Genomic DNA, 25,155 nt, shown 5'->3' with positions numbered 1-25,155 from the left:
TTAACGACCTCAGAGGGCTGAATTCCTGGCCAACTCATATAATCCCAGAAGATTCAGCTCAAATACATTCTCTGCAGAGTTGTCCCTAGTCCTTCCTTTTTTGTACTCTGGTGGCACCTGGTGTTACACTAGTGCCATGGCACCCACCACACAATACCGTCATTGTTGGATGACCTGCTTCCCCCACTCATCTCAATTGGTTGACAGCAGGCCCTTGTCACTGCTCTGCAAATTCCTAGCACCAGGCAGAATCCCTGGCACATAAGAGGAGCTCAATGTTGAATTGACAAACCAACCAAAGAAAGGGAGATTGGAAGAAAGAAAAACTGTTGAACTTCAAGTTCAGAAAAGGCAGTTGTAATGGTCCACGGGATTGAAAATGACCTGAACGCATTGTGACTAGAAGGAAAAGATAGATGAATATGGGCATTTTGAGGGTGAGAAGAAGAAAAGAATTGTTAACTAAGAGGAAGTGTGAAACAAAGAAAAGAAATGTTTAAGATTTTAAACCTATACAGCTAGGAGGTGGATACCACACCTGGCATAAAGGGATCCTAGGGTAGCCAATTTGTTCAGCCTTAGATAAGCAGATTTTGTGAGTCCTTGAAAATCCAACATGCTTTTGCACATGCAGAATTAGAGTCAAAGCTCAAAATAGACTTGGGAGTCACTGGCAGTGAGGCTGAAACTTTTTTAAAAAGTGGATGAATTCTCTAAGGAAGAGACTATGCATTGAGTGGCTGAAGGACTGAAACCTCGAGAACCCAAAGATCTCAAGGAAAGGAAGAAGAAAAAGGATAGCAAAGAAAAGTATGTTCATGGAGGAACAGGGCTGTGCACGTGGACACTAATGGAGATGAGAAGAGGAAAACCCAAGAGAATCACTTGAAAAACTATTAGAAAAAGTTCAGAAAGGCAGCAGGTTACAGAATATAGCAAGCATTTGCTTATAACAATCAATGGCTTTCCTCCAACTACAACCTGTTAGAAAATATAATGGACAAAAGATCCCATTTGCAGTAGCAAAAAAATATAACAGCTAGGGATAAACTTTGAAAATGTGTAGTACTTTTATGAACCTATAAAAACTGAAAGACAGATTTTAACAGTGAGAAAACTTAGGGGCACCTGGGTGGCTCAGTCAGTTAAGCCTCTGACTCTCAATTCCAGCTCAGGTCATGATCTCCCAGTTTATGAGATCAAGCCCTGCATGGGGCTCTGCGCTGACAGCACAGAGCCTGCCTGGGATTCTTTCTCTCCCTCTCTCTCTCTCTCTGCTCTCAAAATAAATAAATAAACTGCTCCCACAGTTGTTCTGTCTCTCTAAATAAATAAATAAACATTTAAAAAATAAAAAAATAAAATGTTCTGCCTCAGTCCTTGGATCTGTGATAAGGCCATTGTAATTTTTCTCCCCCTTAGCTCAAAATATTTCCACCCCCTGTGCAGATGAATCACCTGTAAGTATTCATCAATGATCTCCATAATCTTGCTGTGACCAAATCCACACTGCAGATCCTCACTCCACAAGCTCTCTCAAAACCTTGGAATACAACAGACCCTTAACCCTGGCTAAGAAATGGGGTCAAGAGAGAAAAAACAACCAGGCCATGTTTGGCACTGATAAGCCAAAAGCCAGAATTCCACATGAGGCGTGTGTTTGGGGCTACGGTTGTTCTAGCTCTAGAAGTAGAAGCAACACATCCCACCTGACCAAAAGCAGAGGAAAGATAGTAGCAGATGTCTGCATGGGTGAATGCTTGAATGTTCTTGGGCTTCCTTTTTCCTTGACATGTTTTTAAATTTTGTTTTTCATCATGATAAGTATACTCTTTAATTCCCACCACCTATTTCCATCATATCCACACCAACCTCCCCTCTGGTAACCATCAACTTTTTCTCTATAGTTAAGAGTCTGTTTCTCAGTTTGTCTCTTATTTTTATTCCTTTGCTCATTTGTTTTCTTAAACTCCATGTATGAGTGAGATCATATGGTATTTGACTTACTCTGACTTATTTCAATTAGCAGTATACTCTCTAGCTCCATCCATGTTGTTGCAATTGGCAAGATTTCTTTCTTTTCTTTTTTATGGCTGAATAATATTCCATTGTGTCTATATATACCACCTCCTCTCTATCCATTCATCTATATATGGACCATTTGGGCCGCTTCCATAGTTTGGCTATTGTAAATTAATGCTGCCATAAACACAGGGGTGCACTTATCCCTTTGAATTAATGTTTTTGGGAGCACCTGGGTGGCTCAGTCAGTTGAGCATCCGATTCTTGTTTTTGGCTCGGGTCATGATCCCAGGGTCATGGGATCAAGCCCTGAGTTGGGCTCCACGCTGAGCATGGAGTCTGCTTAAGATTCTCCCTCTCTCTTTCTCTCTCTCTCTCCCTCTGCCCCTCTCCCCCTTGCATTCTCTCTCTATAAAAGAAAATAAAGTGAAAGAAAACGAAATGAAATGAAATGAAATGAAATGAAATGAAACAAAATGAAACAAAATAAAATAGAATTAGTGATTAGCGTTTCTGTATTTGAGGAGCAAATACCCAGTAGTGTGATTGCTGGATCAAAGGCTAATTCTATTTTTAACTTTTTGAGGAAACCCCATACTGTTTTCCAGGGTGGCTGCACCAATTTAAATTCCCACAAACAGTGCCTGAGTGTTCCTGTTTCTCAACATCTTCACCAACACTTGTTGTTTTCTTGAGTTTTTTATTTTAGCCATTCTGACATGTAAAGTAATAACTCGTAGTTTTGATTTGAATTTCCCTGATGATGAATGATGTTGAGCATCTTCTCATGCATCTGTTGGCCATCTGTATGTCTTCTTCGGAGAAATATCAGTTCATGTCTTCTGCCCACTTTTAATTGGATTTTTTTTGGGGGGGGGTATTGAGTTATACCAGTTCTTTATACTTGTTGGATACAAACCCTTTATTGGATAGGCCATTTGCAAATATATTCTCCCATTCAATAAGTTGCCTTTTATTTTGTTGATTGTTTCTTTTGCTTTGCAGAAACTTTTTATTTTGATGTAGTCCCAAGAGTTTATTTTTGCTTCTATTTCCGTTGCCTTAGGAGACATATCCAGAAAAATGTTGCTATGGCCAATGTCAGAGAGATTACTGCCTGTGCCCTCTTCAAGGACTTTTATGGCTTCAGACTTCACCTTTAGGTCTTTAATCCATTTTGAATTTCGTATAGAGTGAAAGAAAGTGGACCAGTTTCATTCTTTTGTGGGTGGCTGTCCAGTTTTCCCAACACCATTTGTTGAAGAGACTTTTTCCTATTGCATGTTCATTCTTCCTTTGTCAAAGATGAATTGGGGCACCTGGGTGGTGCAGTCGGTTGAGCGTCCGACTTCAGCTCAGGTCACAATCTCGTGGTCCGTGAGTTCGAGCCCCGCGTCAGGCTCTGGGCTGATGGCTCAGAGCCTGGAGCCTGCTTCCGATTCTGTGTCTCCTTCTCTCTCTGCCCCTCCCCCCTTCATGCTCTGTCTCTCTCTGTCTCACAAATAAATAAACGTCAAAAAAAAATTAAAAAAAAAAAAGATGAATTGGCCATACAATTATGGGTTTATTTCTGGATTTTCTATTCTGTTACATTGATCTATGTGTCTATTTTTATGCCAGTATCACACTGTTTTAATTACCACCACTTTGTAATATAACTTGAAATCTGGAATTGCGACGCCTCCAGTTTTGTTTTTCTTTTTTAAATTTTTTCTTTTTTGAGATTGCTTTGGCTGCTCAAGGTCTTTTGTGGTTCCAAAGAAATTTTAGGATCAATTATTCTAGTTCTGTGAAAAATGCTCTTGCTATTTTGATAGGCATTGCATTAAATATGTACATTGTTTTGGGTAGTATAGACATTTTAACAATACCTGTTCTTCTAACCCATGAGCACAGAATGTCTTTCCATTTCTTTATCTTGAATTTCTTTCATCAGAGTTTTATAATTTTTAGAGTACAGGTCTTTCACTTCTTTGGTTAAGTTTATTCCAGATATTTTATTGTTTTTGGCACAATTGTAAATGGGATTGTTTTCTTAGTTTCACTTTCTACTGCTTCATTTTTACATTAAAGGAGTAAAACAGATTTCTGTATACTGATTTTGTATCCTGTGACTTTACTCAATGCACTTATCAGTTCTAGTAGTTTTCTGGTGGCATCTTTAGGGTTTTCTATATATAGTATCATGTCATCTGCATATAGTGAGAGTCTTACTTCTTCATTACCAATTTTCTTATGGCAGTCCTAACCAATTAATACACTGATCTAAATGAAAAGTATTCTCTGCCTAGAGTTGCTTTCATATGAAGAAAAATTTTCCTGTGCTTCCCTAAGTCTCATTAACTAACACCTATTAAGTGACAGTAAAATCTATCATCCTATTAACAATTATTGAAATTGCTTAATTTTCTCAGAATGGAATGTTTGTAAACTGCTGCCAAACTTGAATCCCCTTAATGATCCACAGGAAGAGCCAAACAAAACCAGTTTATGTCCTTGGCACTGCAGGCACAGCACCCAAAGCCTACATACAAGCTTTTCCAGAAAAGAAAATGCACAGGAAAATGTCTGAGTCCAGGCAGGGAAAGGGCAGGTACTGATTCTAAATAAAATAAAGCTATGAAATTAAGATGTGTAGTTAAATTCACATATAAACTTCATTAATCTTTTTAAAGTTTATTTTTGAGAAAGAGAGGCAGAGAGAGAATCCTAAGCAGGCTCCGTGCTGTCAGCAGAGAGCCCGATGTGAGGCTCCATCCCACAAACCATGAGATCAAGACCTGAGCAGAAATCAAGAGCCAGATGCTCAACCAACTGAGCCACCCAGGCACGCCATTAATTTTTAAATCCAAAACATACAGATTTCAATATGTTTTAAAGTAACTCATACATTAGATTTTTGCATTTCTTAGGAATTCCCATGTAGGGGCACCTGCGTAGTTCAGTCGGTTAAGCATCCAGGGCATCTGGGTGGCTTAGTCAGTTAAGCATCTGACTTCAGCTTAGGTCATGATCTCATGCTTCATGAGTTCGAGTCCCACATTGGGCTCTGTGCTGGCAGTGTGGAGCCTGCTTGGGATTCTCTCTCTCTCCCTCTTTCTCTGCCCTTCCCCCACTTGTGCACACGCTCTATCTCTCAAATTTAAAAAATAAAGAATTCCCATGTATGTACAATAATTTTTAAAACTCATATCAAATCATGAGTCAATATAGTCCAATAATTTAAAAAAATAATAATCCATTCAAAAGGTTTTACAAGAAAAATATTCAACATTGGTTATGAATGCATCTTACTACCAGATATAACACAGGGTATGGTCTCCCTCTTCTCCCTCCACTCCCTGCCTGTCTCCTTCAGGCTTTCTGAACTAAGCCTGAGGTGGTATTCCTGCAAAGAGGGCTGGGGGTTGAGAGGGCAAAGTTTCTAAGGATTAGGAGGTTGAGGAGCTAAGAAGCAAGCACAAACAGTCTGCATGGATGTCCATGGAAACAGACCAAACACAGACACATCCTTGACCCTTTGAAACATAAGTGACAGATTTAACAAGCAACAGATTTAATGTTCTGTGTATTTCCACATAGAGAAGCATGAAGACACATTTAGAAGTAGGTAGCTTCTGGGAGGTAAGAACAACTCCTAGCTTGTAACCAGCAAGAAAACAGCAACCTCAGTCCTGTAAGATGAGGTGAATTCTGCCAGTAACTTAAGGGAGATTTGAGGTAGAATGTTCCCCAGTCAAGTCTCCAGACAAGAATGCAACCTGGCCAACAATTTGATTACAACCTTCTGAGACTGAGTAATGGACACTGAACTGTACTTACATTCCTGACTCACAAATATTATGGGGTGATATATATGCCATTTTATGCCACTAAGCTTGTGGTCATTTGTTACACAACAATAAAAATTAATACAGTGAGGGGCACCTGGGTGGCTCAGTTCATTAAAAGTCTGACTCCTGATTTCATTTGCCTCGGGGCATGGTCTCATGGTTCATGAGTTCGAACCCCATGTGGGGTTCTGTGCTGTCAGCACAGGGACACCTTGGGATTCTCCCTCCCTCTCTCTCTGCCCCTCCCCACCTTCAAAGTAAATAAACATTAAAAAACAAAACAAAACAAAACAAAAAACCCTAATACAGTGAGCCAAGCTGATCAGGAAAAAGAACAATTAGTTTCAGTGGGATCCCCAAACCAGAGCTCCAGGCCCATATATTTATTTATGCCTCATTTAAATATTAATTTATGCTTCATTTAAAAAGGGAATTGGGTTTGGGGGGCGAGTGCCTGGGTGGCTCAGTTGGTTAAGTGCCGACTTCGGCTCAGGTCATGATCTCCTCGTTCACAGGTTCAAGTCCCAGGTCCAGCTCTGTGCTGACAGCTCAGAGCCTGGAGCCTGCTTCAGATTCTGTTTCCCTCTCTCTCTGCCCCTGCCCCATTACCGCTGTCTCTCTCAAAAATGAATACACATTTAGGGGCGCCTGGGTGGCGCAGTCGGTTAAGCGTCCGACTTCAGCCAGGTCACGATCTCGCGGTCCGTGAGTTCGAGCCCCGCGTCAGGCTCTGGGCTGATGGCTCGGAGCCTGGAGCCTGTTTCCGATTCTGTGTCTCCCTCTCTCTCTGCCCCTCCCCCGTTCATGCTCTGTCTCTCTCTGTCCCAAAAATAAATAAAAAACGTTGAAAAAAAAAATTTAAAAAAAAAAAAATGAATACACATTTAAAAAATTTTTCAAAAAGGGAATCGGTGGGGCTCAATGGGTTAAGCCTCTGATGTCAGCTGAGGTCGTGATCTCACACTTCGTGGGTTGGAACCCTGTATCAGTCTCTGTGCTGACAGCTTGGAGCCTGCTTCGGATTCTGTGTCTCCCTCTCTCTCTCTCTCTCTCTCTCTGCCCCTCCCCTACTTGTGCTCTCTCCCTCAAAAATAAATAAACATTAGATAGATAGATAGATAGATAAGGGAATTGGGGCAGATTAAGGCTACAAGTGGTTCTTTAAAGGCTCATGTCTAGTTAATTTTTTTTGTAATGTTTATTTATTTTTGAGAGAGAGCCCAAGCAGGGTAGGGACAGAGAGAGCCAGAGAATCCAAAGCAGGCTCTGCGCTATTAGCTCACAAACCCCAATGTGGGGCTCAAACCCAGGAACTAGGAGATCATGACCTGTGCCGAATTCAGATGTTCAACTGACTGAGCCACCCAGGCATACCTAAAGGCTCACATGTAGCTCTTTAACAGAGATAAGAGAAAAACATTTACAATTACAAAATGTGAAAAGGCTATGCTGAAACACATGTTGAATAATCTGAATGCAATCACACGGTAGATACCATCCTAAGAAAACAAAAGAACAGAGAGTATACTCAAAGCTGTGCGTTAAGAGTACCTGGGTGGTTCAGTCAGTTAAGCAACCAACTTCGGCTCAGGTCATGATCTCGCAGTTGGTGGGATCAAACCCTGTGTTGGGCTCACTGCTGTCAGCACAGAGCCCACTTCAGATTCTCTGTCTCCCTCTCTCTCTGCACCTCCCTCACTTGTGCTCTCTCTCACAAAAATAAATAAAGCATTAAAATAAAATTTAAAAGCTACACATTAAAAACTGAAGCACAAAAATTGTCACAGCCCTCTCTGCTTCAAGCCAGAACAGTGCTCACCACCAATTTCCTTAAGTGATACTTCAAGGTATCTTTTTTAAATAAAGAGACATAGAGAATAGCTGTACAGTTTTATAATTTTATAACATAATATTCAAATATATTATACTCTATTCTTAGATCACTTTAAGTATTCTTGTTGCAACATATTCATGGTTACCCTGGGCATTACAATTGCCATCTTAAATTTCTAACAAACTAGCCCAAACTTAGCTTCAATAATACACAAAAGTCTGCTTTACACAGTTCTGTCTCTCCCCTTTGTTGTTGCCAAAAACTGCATCTTTATATATTGTGATTTCCTGCCTCATTTTTTGTCACTGAGTCGCATTCTGGGTAGCACCTTTTAAATATCTGCCCCAGGTGATCTTTATGTATAAGACCACTGAGAACCTTGCAGTGGAGATGAAGGTACAATGGAACAGTAGTTGTGGGATGTGGGAAGAAAGCAGGGTCTGCAATGACAGCAAGTAGGAAAAAGATCTTGCAAAGCTATAATATGGCAAAAACAAGGTTAAATTAGACTAGTAGTATTATTCTGTAACAGATCATCTGGCAATATGCTTAAACATTTAAAAGTATGCCAGATAGACATCGGCATATTATAAAAATTATAAAATATGCTATTTAGACATTGGAAATCCCTAGGAACAAATTCTTTATCATTTTTCTGCCTCCACCCAATTCATATGAACATCATACGGTCACTGGTTCCAGTTCTCCTGTGCTCCTTAGAAAGCACAGAAGGCAAGGCAGTGGGAAGGACATGTTCTCCCTTCTGGAGATGTATCATTCTGAGGGAAATGTAGAGGTCCCCCTCAAGCTCTGCTGAGCCCTGACTCTGTGGGGAATCACTGCTCTAATGCAATCTTTTCATCTTACAGATGAGAAAACTGGAACTCAGAGGAAAATACTTGCCCAAGATTAGTGTGATAGCCTGAATTAAAATGTATTTCCTAAAGTACCTGGCTGACTCAGTCAGTACAGTAAGTAATCCCTGATCTGGGGGTTGTGAGTTCAATCCCCATGTTGGGTGTGGAGATTACTTAAAAATAAAATCTTTTACATACATACATACATACATACATACATACAATGTATTTCCTGGGGCCCCTGGCTGGCTCACAATCAGTAGAGCATGAGACTTTTGATCTTGGGGTAGTGGGTTCAAGCCCCACTAGGGCAGAGATTATTTTTTAAAAAATTTTTTTAAATACCTATTTTCTGACTTCATTCCACTCTACCATATCTCTACTAGAATAACAGGAGGATCCTGAGTTTCCTAATGTTTTTGGAACAAGTCCAATCGTTCTTTTCAAAAGCACAGATGCCTACAATGCAATTTCCTCCAACCTGTCACTAATGATTTTTATATTAATAGCAAAAAAGAAAAAACAGTATCTTGGCTGCTGGCCACAGAAATTCCAGAACAAATAGTGGGCATAAGAGGCAGCAACTGTATTTTTAAGTCCAAGGGTGGAGGGTGAGCTTGCTCTTCCTCATCATAATTTTTTTTTATTTTTTTTAAATGTTTATTTATTTTCGAGACAGAGAGAGAGAGACAGAGCACGAGTGGGGGAGGAGCAGAAACAGAGAGGGAGACACGGAATCTGAAACAGACTCCAGGCTCTGAGCTGTCAGCACAGAGCTCGAACTCAGGAACGATGAAATCATGACCAGAGCCGAAGTCAGATGCTTAACTGACTGAGCCACCCAGGCGACCCATCACCATAAATTTCTACTTACTATGTTAATTCACTAAGGTTAGATTACTGTTAACTATACAATCCTTTTAGGAAAAGACCTATATTAATTACTGAAAGCACCTGGCAATATTACCCCATGTAACAGTTGCTAAATAATGTCACTTCATACTATGATAGAAGGTAAATATACTTTTTAGCAAAAACAATACAGACAGAAGTGGGGGTGGGGGAAATAGTGTCTAGTTTAATCACACCAAGGGTACATCCAAAATAAAAAATAACACTCTGAAACATTACTTATAACTCCAGAGCATTTTAATTCTAAAGAGTTTTAATATGTAAAAAAAGTCCCCATGGTTTCCAAATGCCCATCAAAAAGGAAATGAATAATTAGTCCCATCAAAACTGGGGGAAAATTTTTTTTAAAGGAGGTGGAAGGATGCAGGTTGACAATCATTCTCTTTCAAAAAGACAAACACTGCTTCCTCAAATAACCGCTCAGAATGTCAATGGAGAGGAATTAGCAGGGAAAGTAAGTGTCCATATTTGCGTTGTATATTGTATTGGGCAATTAAATGCCAACTTAGCTATTTAAGAATGACTCGCTAAAACGTTGAAAAAATGAAAGACTTCATCCTTGTCATAGACTGCCACTTCAGTGGAACATTCGGTGCACATGACGGGGTGATAGATTTCTTCCACTTCTGCCTCTACCTGCTCTGGAGCATCTTCACGATTAGACCTCATCTTCTTATGGCCTCGCCTTTTCTTCCTGTTCTCTGGGGTTTTGTATCTTAGAACCTCCTCTTTGTTGACAGAACAATTCATCACAAACATTGCTCTATACTGAGTTTTGTATGATTCATGCCTAAGAGGAAAAACAAACAGAGAATTGCGATTTATGTCCTATTTTAATAGGTTATCTATTTAGATAAAAAAAAAAGTTTTTAACTCAAATATAGTTGATACAGTGTATATTAGTTTCAGATGTACTACACAGTGATTCAACAGGTTTACACCCTATGTATGCTCACCATGAGTGTAGCTACCATGTCACCATACAATGCTATTACAATATCATTTTTATTCCCTATGCTGTACCTTTTTATCCCCATGACTTACTCACTCCGTACCTGGAAGCCTGTATCTCCCACTCCCCTTCACTCATTTTGGCCATCCCCCACCACCCTCTCCTCTGGCAACCATCAGTTTGTTCTCTGTAATTATGGGTCAGTTTCTGCTTTTTGTCTGTTAATTCATTTATTGTTTTTTAGATTTTACATATAGGTGAAATCATACAGTATCTGTCTTTCTTTGACTTATTTCTCTTAGCATAATACCCTTTAGATCCATCCATGTTGTTACAAATGGCAAGATCTCATTCTTCTTATGGCTGAATATTCCACTGTGTATATTACCATATTGTCTTTATCTATCAATCAAGGGACACTTGGGTTGTTTCATATCTTGGCTAATATAAATAATACTACAATACATACAAGAGTACATGTACCTTTTCAAATTAGTTTTCATTTTCTTTGGATAAAAACCAAGAAGTGGAATTAGTGGATCATAAGTTATTGCTATTTTTAATTTTTTGAGGAATCTCTATACTGTTTTCCACAGCAGCTGCACCAATTACATTCCCACCAACAGTGCACAAGAGTTCTTTTTCTCCACATCCTCACGAACCCTTGTTATATCTTGTCTTTTTGATTCTAGCCATTCTGACAAGTGTATGAATACCTCATTGTGGTTCTGATTTGCATTTCCATGATGATTAATGATGTCGAGCATCTTTTCATGTGTCTGTTTGACATCTATAGGTCTACTTTGGAAAAATGTCTAGTCAGATACTCTGCCCATTTTTTAATTGGATTATTGGTTTTTTTGGTATTAAGTTGTATTAGTTCTTTATATATTTTGGATATTAATCCCTTATCAAATGGATCGTTTGCAAATATCCTCTCCCATTCAGTGGGTTTATTTTGTTGATGGATTCCTTCACTGCACAAAAGATTTTTATTTTGGTGTAGTTTACTCTTGCTTTTATCTTCCTTGCCTTAGAAGACCATCTAGAAAAATGTTGTTATAGCCGATGTCACACTACTGCCTATGTTTTCTTCTAGCCGTTTTATGCTTTCAGGTCTCACATTTAGGTCCTTCATCCATTCTGAGTTGATTTTTGTGTATGATGTAAGAAAGTGGTTCAGTTTCATTCTCGCATGTAGCTATCCAGTTTTCCTAGCACCATTTATTGAAGAGACTATCTTTTCCCCCAGTGTATATTCTTGCATCTCCAATTAGTTAAACTTTGAGAAGACCAAAAACTTACTGAAATACAACCAAAGTACAAACAGAACAAAATGGGAAATTTAAAGAAATGTTAAGGGTTATTTAAGAATAGGAAAAAACTGGGGCGCCTGGGTGGCTCAGTCAGTTAAGCATCTGACTCTTGATTTCAGCTCAGGTCATGACCTCACAGTTCGTGGGAGTAAGCCCCACATCGGACTCTGCACTGAAAGCACGGAACCTGCTTGGGATTCTCTCTCTCCCCCTCTCTTTGCCCCTCCCTCACTCATACTCTCTCTCTTCCTGAAAATAAACATTAAAAAAAAAAAAAAGAGTAGGAAAAAATGTGTTAATAGATAATAAAGAATGAATATATCCTCTCTTCTATTGCTTTAAAAGTAACTTTTATCTCCACGGGGCGCCTGGGTGGCGCAGTCGGTTAAGCGTCCGACTTCAGCCAGGTCACGATCTCGCGGTCCGTGAGTTCGAGCCCCGCGTCAGGCTCTGGGCTGATGGCTCAGAACCTGGAGCCTGCTTCCGATTCTGTGTCTCCCTCTGTCTCTGCCCCTCCCCCGTTCATGCTCTGTCTCTCTCTGTCCCAAAAATAAATAAAAAACATTGAAAAAATTTTAATAAAAAAAAAAAAAAAGTAACTTTTATCTCCAAAAATAATTTCATTTGCTCTTCAAACTTAGAAAGACAAGAAAAGTTATTGGAAACTTGAGAGCTAATGTTTTGACTGTCTTTTCACATTGTGGCTTGAGACTGCCCTCCTCTCATGACAACTGATGCCATTCTTGTCACCATTTTAGTAAAAGCTACAGTTTTAAAAGCTTAAAGAGCTTCTAGGGGCGCCTGGATGGCTCAGTCAGTTAAGCGTCCAACTTCAGCTCAAGGCACGATCCTGAGGTTCATGGGTTTGAGCCCCATGTCAGGCTCTGTGCTGACAGCTCAGATGCTATGTCTCCCTCTCTCTCTGTCCCTCCCCTGCTCATTCTCTTTCTCCTCTCTCAAAAATAGATAATAAACATTTAAAAAATGAGAAATAAAAATAAGGAATTTGACGAAATTCAACACCAATTCATGGTAAAAATACCCAATAAACTAAAAATAGAAGGAACTTCAATACAATAAAGGTCATATATGAAAATTCCACAGCTAACATCATATTCAAAAATGAAAATTTTTCCTCTAAGATCAAGAACAAGACTAAAAATATCTGCTTTCACCATTTCTATCCAACATAGTACTTGAAGTTCTAATCAGAGCAATTAGCTAAGAAAAAGAAATAAAAGGCATCCATGCTGGAAACAAATAATTCACAGATGACATGATCTTGTATGTAGAAAATTCTGAGCATTACACAAAAAAACTATTAGAGCTAATAAACTACTTCAGCAAAGTTTCAGGGTACAAAATCAACACACAAAAATCTGTTCATTTCTATACATGAGCGATGAACAATCCAGAAAGGAAAACAGAATAGAGGTTACCACAGGCTGGGGTAGGAAGGGGTAGAGAATGGGGAATTTTGTCTAATGGGTACAAGGTTTCTGTTTGCAATGACAAAAAAGTTTCTAAAATGGACTGTGGTGATAGCTGCACAATATTGTGAATGTAGTTCATGTCACTGAATTGTACACTTAAAATGGTTAAAATGGGGTACAAGAGTACCCACTCTCACCAGTCCTAGTCGACATAGTACTACAAGTCCTAGCCAGAGCAATCAGGCAAAAAAAATGAAATAAAAGGAATCCAAATAGGGAAGAAGTAAAACTGTCTCAGTTTGTAGATGATATAATCTTATACGCATAAAATTTTAAAGACTCCACCAAAAAAAATATTAAAATATTGTTAAAATAAATATAAAATTCAATGAAGTTTCAGGACACAAAACCAATTACAGGGGCGCCAGGGTGGCTAAGCGTCTGAATCTTGATTCTGGCTCAGGTCATGATCTCATGGGTTCAGGAGATAGAGCCCTGCATCGGGCTTTGCACTGACAGCACAACGCCTGCTTGGGATTCTCTGTCTCCCTCTCTCTCTGCCCCTCCCCCACAGCTGCTCTCAAAACTTAAAAAAAATTTTTTTAAAAAGGGGGGGCCCAGGTGGCTCAGTCAGTTAAGCATCCCCCTTCAGCTCAGGTCAAGATATCACAGTCTGTGAGTTCAAGCCCCATGTCAGGCTCTGTGCTGACAGCTCAGAGCCTGGAGTCCGCTTCGGATTCTGTCTCCCTCAGTCTCTGCCCATCCCCTGCTCATGCTCTGTCTCTCTCAAAAATAAATAAATGTTTAAAATAAGATTAAAAATAAAAATTACAAAAATCTGCTCTCTATACATTAAAAGTAAACTATCTGAAAAAGAAATTAAGAAAACAATCCCATTCATGATGGCATCCAAAATAATAAAACACTTGGGAATAAATTTAACCAAGGAGGTGACAGATTTATACACAGAAAACTGTTAAGACATTCATGAAAGAAAACGAAGAAAATACACGTAAATGGAAAGATAACCCATGTGCATGCATCAAAAGAATTACTATTGTTGGGGCACCTGGGTGCTCAGTGGTTTAAGTGTCAGACTTCAGCTCAGGTCATGATCTCACAGTTCATGAGTCTGAGCCCCACATCAGGCTCTCTGCTGTCAGTGCAAGAGAGCTTGCTTTGGACTCTCAGTCCCCCACCCCACTCTCTGCCCCTCCCCTACTTCCCCAGTGGTGTTCTCTCTTTCTCTCTCTCTCAAAAATAAATAAACATTAAAAAAAAATTTTTTTTAATTTTTTAAAGAATTACTGGGTCACCTGGGTGGCTCAGTAATTTGAGCATCTGACTTTGGCTCAGGTCATGATCTCGCAGTCCGTGAGTGCAAGCCCCATGTTGGGCTCTGTGCTGTCAGCTCAGAGCTTGGAAACTACTTCAGATTCTATGTCTCCCTCTCTCTCTGCCCCTCCCCCACTTGCATTCTGTCTCTCCCTGTCTCTCAAAAATACAGAAATGTTAAAAAAAAAAAAAGAATTACTATTGTTAAAATGTCATACTACCCAAAGCTTTCTAGAGTCAATAGAAATAGAAAAAAATCTTATATAGAAAAAAACCTCAAATTTGTGTGGAATCACAAAAAACTCCAAATAGCCAAAGCAACCTTGAGAAAGAACAACAAAGCTGTAAGTATCACACTTCCTCATTTTAAACTGTACTACAAAGCTTTGATCATCAGGGGTGTCTGGGTGGCTCAGTCAGTTAAGCGGTTAAGCCTCTGACTTCAGCTCAGGTCATGATCTCACAATTCATGAGTTCAAGCCGTGCGTCGGGTTCTGTGCTGACAGCTCGGAGCCTGGAGCCTGCTTTGGATTCTGTGTCTCCCTCTCTCTCCTCTGCCCACACTCTCTGTATTCATTTAAATGAATAAACATTTAAAAATTTTTAAAAAAACAAAAACAACAAAGCTATGATAATCAAAATAATATGGGACTAGCATAAAAACAGACTCACAGACTCACAGAACAGAGAACCCAGAAGTAAACTCATGCATACACGGTCAACTAATATTTGACAAGGGAGCCAAAAATATTCAATGCTGGGAAGATAATATCTTCAATGAATGGTTTTGGAAAAATTGGACAGTCATTTGCAAAATAATGAAACTGGACTACTGTCTTACTCCACTCACAAAAATTAATTCGAAATAGATTAAAGACTTAAATTTAAGACATGAAGTTGTAAAACTACTCAAACATAGGGAAAAAGCTCAACATGAGTCTTAGCAATAACTTTTTGGATAAGCACAAGCAACAAAAGCAAAAATAAACAAGTTGCGGGAGCTTAGGTGGCTCAATCAGTTAAGCATCCAACTTTTAATTTCAGCTCAGGTCACAATCTCATGGTTGTGAAATGGAGCCACACATCAGGCTCTGTGCTGGAGGTGGAGCCTGCTTGGGATTGTTTCTCCCCCTCTCTCTGCCCTTCCCCCACTCATAGTATCGAAATAAATAAACTTTTTTTTTTTTAAGTTAAAAAAATTAAATAATGTAAGTGGGACTATATCAAATAAAAAGCTTCAGCACAGCAAAGAAACAATCAACAAAAGGAAAAGGCAATCTATGGAATGGGAGAAAATATTTGCAAATCATGTATCTGATAAGGGGTTAACAGGTTAACATTCAAGGAACTCCTACAACTCATTAGCAGAAAATAAACAATCCAATTAGAAAATGGGCAAAGGAGGGGCGCCTGGGTGGCTCAGTCGGTTAAGCGTCCGACTTCAGCTCAGGTCACGATCTCACGGTCCGTGAGTTCGAGCCCCGCATCGGGCTCTGGGCTGATGGCTCGGAGCCTGGAGCCTGCTTCTGATGCTGTGTCTCCCTCTCTCTCTCTCTGCCCCTCCCCTGTTCATGCTCTGTCTCTCTCTGTCTCAAAAATAAATAAACGTTAAAAAAAAATTTAAAAAAAAAAAAAATGGGCAAAGGACCTGAATATTTTTCCAAAAAAAGATATACAAATGGCTAATAGGTACATGAAAAGGTGTTCACCATCCTTAATCATCAGGGAAATGCAAATCAAAACTACAGAGAGATGTCACTTTATACCTGTTAGAATGGCTATTATCAAAAAGACAAGGGATAACAAAAGTGAAACCTTGTGCACTATTGGTGGGAATTTAAATTGATACAGCCACTATGAAAACAATATGGAGACTCTTCAAAATACTAAAAATATAACTACCGTATGATCCAGCAATCCCACTTCTGGGTATATATCTGAAGGAAATGACATCACTATCTCAAAGAGGTATATGTACCCCTACCTCAGCCAGGTGATAAAGGTCAACATTACCAGTCATAAATCTGTTGATTTTTGGTTGATAGTCTGCGCCCTTGATATAATGTAATGAAAACAACACTTTAGCTCTATGGTCTTCTCTCCAAAACCTACTGCAACAGAATTCTTAACAGCCAAAACATGAAACAAACTAAGTGTCCATGCATAGGTGAATGTATAAAGAAAACATGGTGTATAGATACAATGGAGGAGGAGGAGGAGGAGGAGGAGGAGGAGGAGGAGGAGGAGGAGGGGGATCCTGCCATTTGTGAAAACATGGATGAACCGTGAGAGCATTATACTAAATATGTTAGACAGAGACAGAAAAATCCTGAATGATTTCACTTATATGTGGAATCCAAAAAAAAAAAAACAACAACAAAAAACCTGAACTCCTAAACACAGAGTGTAGATTTGTGGTTGGTGGGGGAAGGGTGGATGGGTGAAGACAGTCAAATGGTACAAACTTCCAGTTATAAGATGGAGAAGGTCTGGGGATATAATATTGTTTAAATAGTTACCAACATTGTACTACATCCTTGAAAGTTGCTAAGAGAGATCTTAAAAGTTCTCAATATATACACACGCAAAAGGTATTAAATTTTTAAATGATCTAGTTGACAATAAACTAAATATACAAATGATGGACTCTTTAATAAAAAAATTTTGATGGTTAAAATGGGACATCTTATATGTATTTTATCACAATTTTTTTAAAAAGAGTGTATTTGAGGGGTGCCTGGGTGGCTCAGTAGGTTGAGCATCCACCTTTGGCTCAGGTCATGATCTCACAGTTTGTCAGTTGGAGCCCTGCATCGGGCTCACTGCTCTCAGTGCACAGCCCGCTTTGGATCCTCTGTCCCCCTCTCTGTCTGCTCCTCCCCCACTCGTTCTTGTTCTCTCTCTCTCTAAAATAAATAAAACATTTTTAAAAATGTGTATTTGAGAGATTATGTCATTCCACAACATACATGCAGTTTCACTGAATCTGTGTCAGTAATGGTTAAGTGTTTTATTTAAAAACTACTTATAATAAAACTACATATAACCAAAAGTATTTGCATAAAGATTAGTCATATAGCAGCAAGGATATAAGAGGACAGAACTTTATTAGAATTCCTAAGTATATACCTCAAAAGTCTATTTCTGATTTAAACAAAAGATCACCAAGTTGTTTTCATTGTGTGCATGTGTATGTACGTGTGTGTGTGTGTGTGTTGTTACCCTTTATCCATTACCTTTGGCAATCAAGGCATAGTGTGGTCATGCAGGCAGGGCAGTTCAGGACAGCATCACTATTTGGAACAGGCTGTTGTTGTTGATGTGGCCTCTGTATTCCAAAACCATGGTAGCTAGAACAGAAAAAGAAAGGGGGGCAAGGGGTGCACATTAAAGCCAGATCTTGATTTCTTTTTCTTTTTTATTTTAAGGAGGCCCCACTCCCTCCTTTTAAGGGGCTCAAACTCACAATTCCAAGATTAAGAGCCACATGCTCTATGGATTGAGCCAGCCAGACACCCCCAGTGGCATGATTTCTAATGCCACTCTCCAATAAAAGAAACTAGTACTCCTCTGAAAAATAACTGATTCTAGGAATGAGGCATACAAGATGAACCTGGAGCATCCTGTAGTACCAGAAAGTAAGGAAGTGCTCAAAAACAACGAGGTAGGTATGTCAAGGGGGCACAGAAGTCAACTGAAAAGAGTTCCCAGTGGACAAAGCTGAAACAATGAGAACAACAAAATAATGTAGTATTGGATTATAACCTGAAGTATAAGTAAATACCCATGAGTCCATACTGATATAAATGACTGAACAAATTGAAGGAACAATGAAGGAACAAAGGAAGGAAGGAAGGAAGGAAGGAAGGAAGGAAGGGACAAATCTCCCATAAAGAAGAATAATTAATGAAGATACTCTCCCCTTAAGGAAGCGGAGCATAACTCCCCACTCCACAAGTTTGGGCTGCACATAGTGACTTCCTTCCAAAGAGTACAATATGGAAAGGAGGGGCAGAGGGTAACTTTACAGTTGAGAAACCTGACAAACACTTCCATACCATGGCAATCAAGGTCAATATTAGGTCACTATTAACAACTGATCACAAAATGATGAAAATTGCACTTTATCTCTGTGGTCTTCCTCCCCCAAATTCATAATCCCAGTCTAATCATGAGAAAAACATCAAACAAATTCCAATAGAATGGCCTCCTACAATGTATCTGTCCAGTATTCCTGAAAAATGTTAAGGTCATCAAAACCAAGAAAAAGTCTGAAAACTGTCAGAGCCAAGAAGAGCCTAAAGGGACATGACAATTAAAAGTAACATGGCACGCTCGCTTTGGCAGCACATATACTAAAAAAGTAACATAGCATCCTGGATGGGCTCTTGGAACAGAAAATGGACAGAAGGTAAAAACTAAGGAAATGTGAATAAACTATGGACCTTAGTTTATAATAATGTATAAATACCAGTTCATTAATTGTGACAAATGTACCATATTAATGTAACATGTTAACAGGTGAAACTGTGTGTGTGTGTGTTGTTGTGGGAAGGTATATGGGAACCATGTTATTATTGGCTCAATTTTTCTGTAAATCTAAAACTCTTCTAAAAGCATAAAGTCTATTAATTTGAAAAACCTAGTAAAGCTACATTTAAAAAACAAGCATGTAAGCTCTAAGTGCCTAAGGATTTTGGTCTGTTTTGTTCCTTGCTGTATTTCAAGAATACAAAACAGTGTCTAGTACATAAGTGTCCAATAAATATTCGCTGACTGCAAAATTACAGCACGAATCTACCTATGAAAGTAAAGTATGAAAGTATATATTCTTAAAAGGGACTTATGGTAAACTCCTAAAACCTCAACAACAGAAAATAAATCATGTGGCATTACTTTCTAAATCCTTTAAATGTCTCTGGGGAAAAATACTGAAAACATGTAGTACATACTTTAAAACTGTTGTTAAATACCTCCAATGCTTAACAGATTTCAAAACCCAAACCCAAGAAAGTAACTTATTCATTCAATAGCTACTTAATGAGAGCCCATTTTACAAAGTGCAAGATGCCTGGGATAAAGCAGTGAACAGACAGGCATGATTACTGCCCTTGTGATACTTAAAAAGTAGTGAGTTCATTATTTTAAGTTGGTTTCTGTGGTCTCAAAAGGCAACTACTGCTTGATGCAGGAATGTGAGTAAGTCAATAAAATGTTATTTCTTCTCAAGATTATATAACAAAAGGGGTGCCTGGCTGGGTCATGAGTTCAAGCCCGACATTGGGAGTAGAGTTTACTTTAAAAAAATTGTTTTTTAAAGATTATATAATAAAGATACATTCCATCTTACCTCACTGACAAATTCTTTTACCAGAATCAAGAGCTACACTATAATTTCCTTAACTATCTCAATACTCATAGCACTTAAAATGTTTATTTTACACTGGGGATATTCATGGGGCAGGGGCGCTTGGGTGGCTCAGTCAGTTGAACATCTGACTTTGGCTCAGGTCATGATCTCACAGTTCATGAGTTCGAGCCCCACATCAGGCTTTGCATTGACAATGCAGAGCCTGCTTCGGATGATCTTTCAAAAATAAACAAACATTAAAATACACACACACACACACACACACACACACACGCAAATATATTCATTAGGGGTGCCAAGGTGGCTCAGTTGGTTAAGCATCCAACTTCAGCTCAGGTCATGATCTCACAATTTTTGAGCTTGAGCCCCACATCAGGCTCTCTGCTGTCAGCCACAGAGCCCGCTTCGGATCCTCTGAGCCCTGCCCTCTGCTGCTCCCCCATGTGCACCCACACACTCTCTCTCTCAAAAATAAATCATCTGAATGAAATTTGCTGGTAATTTTCAAAGTAAACAATTCAGCAGTGTTTTTCTCAAAAATTTTAATGTATGTCCATATGAACATATACACATACAGTGAAAATGTGAATGTTGTAAATATCACCTTCTAATCATTTTTCTCTGAAGATTCTAAATATTAAAGGTAAGTTCTTACCCTCTTCTCTGTGCATCAACCCAGGCCTGATCTCTGTTATCTTTCTCAGGATCATACAGTAATTCATCATTTGTTGGAATCCTGTGTCGTTTCTTCTTTTTCTTCTTGGTCACCTGTGCTAATTTTGAAAATGTTAAGGATATGGCTAGGTATGTCTAAATTACACACCTTTTTAAGACAGAATGTAGAATTCCCACCTACCTTTTTTTTCTACTTATATTTTCCTAAAAAAAAAATTTTTAACTATTCCTCCAAATAAAGTTCTTATCCAATTAACAAAGCATCAGGACACCTGGGTAGCTCAGTCACTTAAGCATCCGGCTCTTGATTTCAGCTGAGGTCATGGTCTTACTATTCGTGGGTTCAAGCACAGGATCAGACTAGGATTCTATCCCTCCCTCCCCCTCTGCACCTCCCCTGTGTGAACGTCAAAATAAATAAATAAACTTAAAAAAAACCAAGGGATTAAAATGAAGGTGACAGAAGAGGCAAGAATTGTTTCTTCACTAAAAACTGTTGTTATCTCAAAAACCAAATTCAAATAATGAGGATTCAGAGTCTCAGAAAGGTCAAAGGGAGCCAAGATTAGAAAATTTTGATGTATAAAGTCTCAACAAGTTCCTATCTATAAAATGGTAGTGAAATCAAAATAAAATATTTCAAAAATGAATGAAAAAACACTATGATAATCCACATACACTAGACTTTTAAAATGTACTTAGGTCAATACTTACGTAATAATACATACAAACATAAAATTGTTTCTTCACCATATAAATGTGTTGTCTGTGTATTCCAGTGTAACTACTGATATAATTAAATTAGTTGTAGTCCTTATTATGTTTACCTTTGCTCAGATTTTATACAAAATCAATTCTAAAGAACAGAGGCTGATTAAAAAAAAGCAAGAAGTCAGAAAAAATTCTGCAAAATATATTTATAAGTTTCTAAATTTCCTATAAAAATATAGAAACTATTTGCAGGTGTGAAACCAAATATTGCTGCATTAAGGAACCTTAAGGAAGAGTGTGGCCAAGAGCCTTGAGTCGGGACACCCCGTCCTTCTCCCTGGGCACACCCATGCAGTACCCTTGCCGGTCCCAAGGCCTCGTATGTGCATTCCCATCTGTTTTTATTCATCATTCCTGCTTTTGTTTTCACATCAATGGCCTACCATTTCTTAGAAGACAAAACTCAGAGGGAAATCCTAAAATCCAATAATTGTTAGGTAAATGTTTTTTCCATAAAATATAACGGCTAAACCTGGTAAACATGCTACTTACCTGTTTTGTCTTCATCCTCAGAATCAGAATCAAAATATATATCATCGTAGTACTTTATCAGAGCTGTTCCAACTTTTCCAGTTCCTGAAGAAGACCCTAGTTACGCAAGGGAAGTTTAAAGACTAAACCATACATAACTGACAAGAAAAAAAACTCAGTATATTCTTCCATCACCTCAAAGCAGTATCAACTCATTCCCAATCTCATTTGGATGGAAAAATACTTTCACATCAATGACTTACTGAATGTTTGTGCCCTGTGCAATTACAGAGAACTGTAATTGTTAATTATAGAAATGGATCAAGTGTTCCAAATCATGAGAAAATTATTCTCTCACCCTTCCCACAAATCTAATTCAATAAAATAGCCTATTTCCAGATTGCCACCATACAGCTCTCTAACTTTCAGCCATGCAGTACACTGTGAAGAATAGGGAATAAACATCTTGTTGTAAGGGACTTCAGGGGAAAGAGGATAAGAGCCCTAAAGAGCGGCAGAGGGAATGACACAAGAACACATTCCTTCTCTCCTCACTTGTGCCTAGTGCCATGATTCATACTGTATTCATGTCATATGCTTGTGTCCCTAATTCTTCCTCTTAATTAACATCTGCTTTTGCTTTTATTATTATTATATATGCTTTCAGTTCCTAACAGTTAATACATAGCATATACTATGGAAACCAAAGCTAAGGCACAAATCAGTTTTTGGATCAAGTACACTTTACATAAAGACAAAGTACCAAATGAAGTATGTTTCACTACTTACTAAAATGACACAATTTGTGGTGACATATTCAATGTGCCCCTATCAATGCTATATAACTCGAAAAATACCTCTCTAAGCTTGTGTGTCTTTTTCTTTTTTTCTTTTTTATCCTGGGGTAAAAATAAAGGAGGGAGTTCTGAGTGGCTCAGTTAGTTGAGCATCTGACTCTTGATTTCGGCTCAGATCTTATTTATTTTGAGAGAGAGAGAGAGAGAGAGAAGGAGAGAGTGAGTGAGCGCATGCGTAGGAGTGGGGCAGAGAAAGAGAGGGAAAAAGGAGAATCACAAGCAGGCTCCAAGCTGTCAGCGCAGAGCCCAACCTGGGGCTTGGCGTCATGAACCATGAGATCATGACCTGAACCAAAATCAAATTGGAACACTCAACCAACTGCGCCGCCCAGGCATGCCACAAATAAACTCTAAAAAAAAAATTACAAAAGGAAATCATGCAAGTAAACAATACTAAACAGTGTCATTTCAACGACACAGGAAAATTCTTCACTAGTCATCAAAGAAACTATGCTCAGGTTGCCAAATACATTTATTCATTCACTCGGTAAATATTTAATGAGCACATACTCAAAGTGCTGGGATGCAACAGGGCACAAATGAGGTTCCTGCCTTGTAAAGCTTAGAAAAATATCTATATGAGGGGCACATGGGTAGCTTGGTCAGTTGGATGGCTGACTTCGACTCAGGTCACAATCTCACGGTTTTTGAGTTCAAGCCCTGCATCAGGCTCTGGGCTGACAGCTCAGAACCTAGAGTCTGCTTCGGATTCTGTGTGTCACTCTCTCTCTCTGCCCCTCCCTGACTCACACTCTGTCTCTCTCAATACTGAATAAATGTTTAAAAATATGTATATATATCTATATGAAAATCTAAAAGTTTACCTGTTTCCAGAGAGGATAACTTGTCCTCCATTGTTTTTATGGTGGAATTTAATTCAGCTTCCATTTCTTTTTCAAATTCATCTTCACTAGATGATTCACTTTCTCCAGTAAGACATTCTCTGATGAGTTTTCGTTTTTGGTCAGGAGTTCCATGTAAAAGCACATCCACTTCATCTTCAGAACTAGTATACGTTTAAATCATAAGGCACATGAATACTAAAAAATTAAAATAACTTATAACTCCCATCATCTCCTTACCCAACAGTTTTAAGTTTTACAAGGTTGCCTTTATCTATTATATTACAGACAGCTATTCTCATTTAAAGATCAACCCTTTCTGCATATTTCTAAATATATTTTTAATGTCTGCATAACATTTCATCTTACAGATGCTGTACATTTATTTCTAACTCTTTGCTATTATGCTACAATGAATATCTCTGTAGAGTATATGTAATTTTCTGTTGATTTCCTTAGGATAAATGTCTAGAATTAGACATACAAGCATCTTTCTGACTTCTTGAATTATCACACTGTTATTTCCAAAAGTTTTGTATCAATTCATACTTCCATCAGCAATGAAAATTTTACTGTTTTTTAAAGATTTTTAAAACTCTAAGTACTTAAATAAAACTTAGTATATATAACCAATATATAGCTAATATAACCACACAAAATGTTAACAGATAAAAGGCACAATGCTACAGAGAACTATTAAGAGAAAGTTATATTACAATTGCTCCTGAGCAATTATTGCCAATATACTTGGCCTTTTGCATCTGTCCCCATTACCAACAGTATGACAGTGGGGCACCTGGGTGGTTCAGTCATTAAGCAGCCAACTCTTGATTTCGGCTCAGGTCATGATCTCACAATTTGTGAGTTTGAGCCCTGCATCCAGCTCTGCACTCACCGTGCAGAGTCTGCTTTAGATTCTCTTTCTCCCTCTCTCTGCCCCTCCTCTGCTCTTTCTCTCTCTCAAAATAAATAAGCTTAAAAAAATTTTTTTAAATAAATAACAGTATGACAGAATTAAACCAGATATCAAAAAGAATGAAATGTTATCAAAATGAGTGAAATGCCTAAGATATTTTTAATATAATCAACAATTCATAAATAATGTTCAATTATTTGTGGTCTGATGAATAGTTGCAGACTACCCCTGGTTTTTGTTTCTCTATTTTCTTCTTCTACAACAATGCTTTTGAGCCTCCAGCAGAAGGTAAATCAGAAAACTGCAGTTCACACCAATCAAGTCTGCTAGTGATAGAGGCCTTAGCCAGATTCTACTCTCAAGAGAATTCCCCATCTAACAACATTCCTCATCCTGACCAGCATGCTCCCTTTCTCCAGTACCACTATATTCATTTGGGTTCTCTTAACTCTGCCTGTCCCACCATATCCTAAGGATCTCCAGGCCTCCAAACTCTTCCATTTCAGTACACTCTTAATCCTGTTGCCAGAAAGTTATTCCTAAAGAACTCTCATCATACCACTAGCCAATTCCCAAAGAAATCATCCATGGCCAAACTTCTGAGCACAGCATTCAAAAAAGCCTTTCCCATTTGGTTTCAACTTATCTTTTCAACGTTACCTCTCACCCACCAGTGGTCTCCAACGGGGAGCATTTTGTTCTCCAGAGAACATATGGCATAGCTAGAGACATTTTTGATTGCCACAAATTGGGGCAGG

At 38.6% G+C, this 25,155-nt stretch overlaps 1 protein-coding gene across 1 annotated transcript; it reads right to left on the bottom strand.

Annotated features, from left to right (window-relative positions):
- Nucleotides 1–9,677: 9,677 nt before the first annotated feature.
- Nucleotides 9,678–23,650, bottom strand: EAPP (E2F associated phosphoprotein; the record flags this gene model as incomplete). The annotated part of the gene is made up of 5 exons (XM_049612911.1): nucleotides 9,678–10,248; nucleotides 17,731–17,844; nucleotides 20,521–20,638; nucleotides 21,804–21,899; nucleotides 23,464–23,650. Coding segments are annotated over 5 exons (792 nt in total), but the record flags the coding sequence as incomplete, so codon positions are not given.
- Between the last annotated feature and the right edge of the window lie 1,505 nt (nucleotides 23,651–25,155).

Source organism: Panthera uncia (genome assembly GCF_023721935.1).
Source record: "Panthera uncia isolate 11264 chromosome B3 unlocalized genomic scaffold, Puncia_PCG_1.0 HiC_scaffold_1, whole genome shotgun sequence".
NCBI lineage: Eukaryota > Metazoa > Chordata > Mammalia > Carnivora > Felidae > Panthera > Panthera uncia.
Note: the sequence above shows the minus strand (reverse complement) of the source record. Positions and strands in the feature narration are given on the sequence as shown.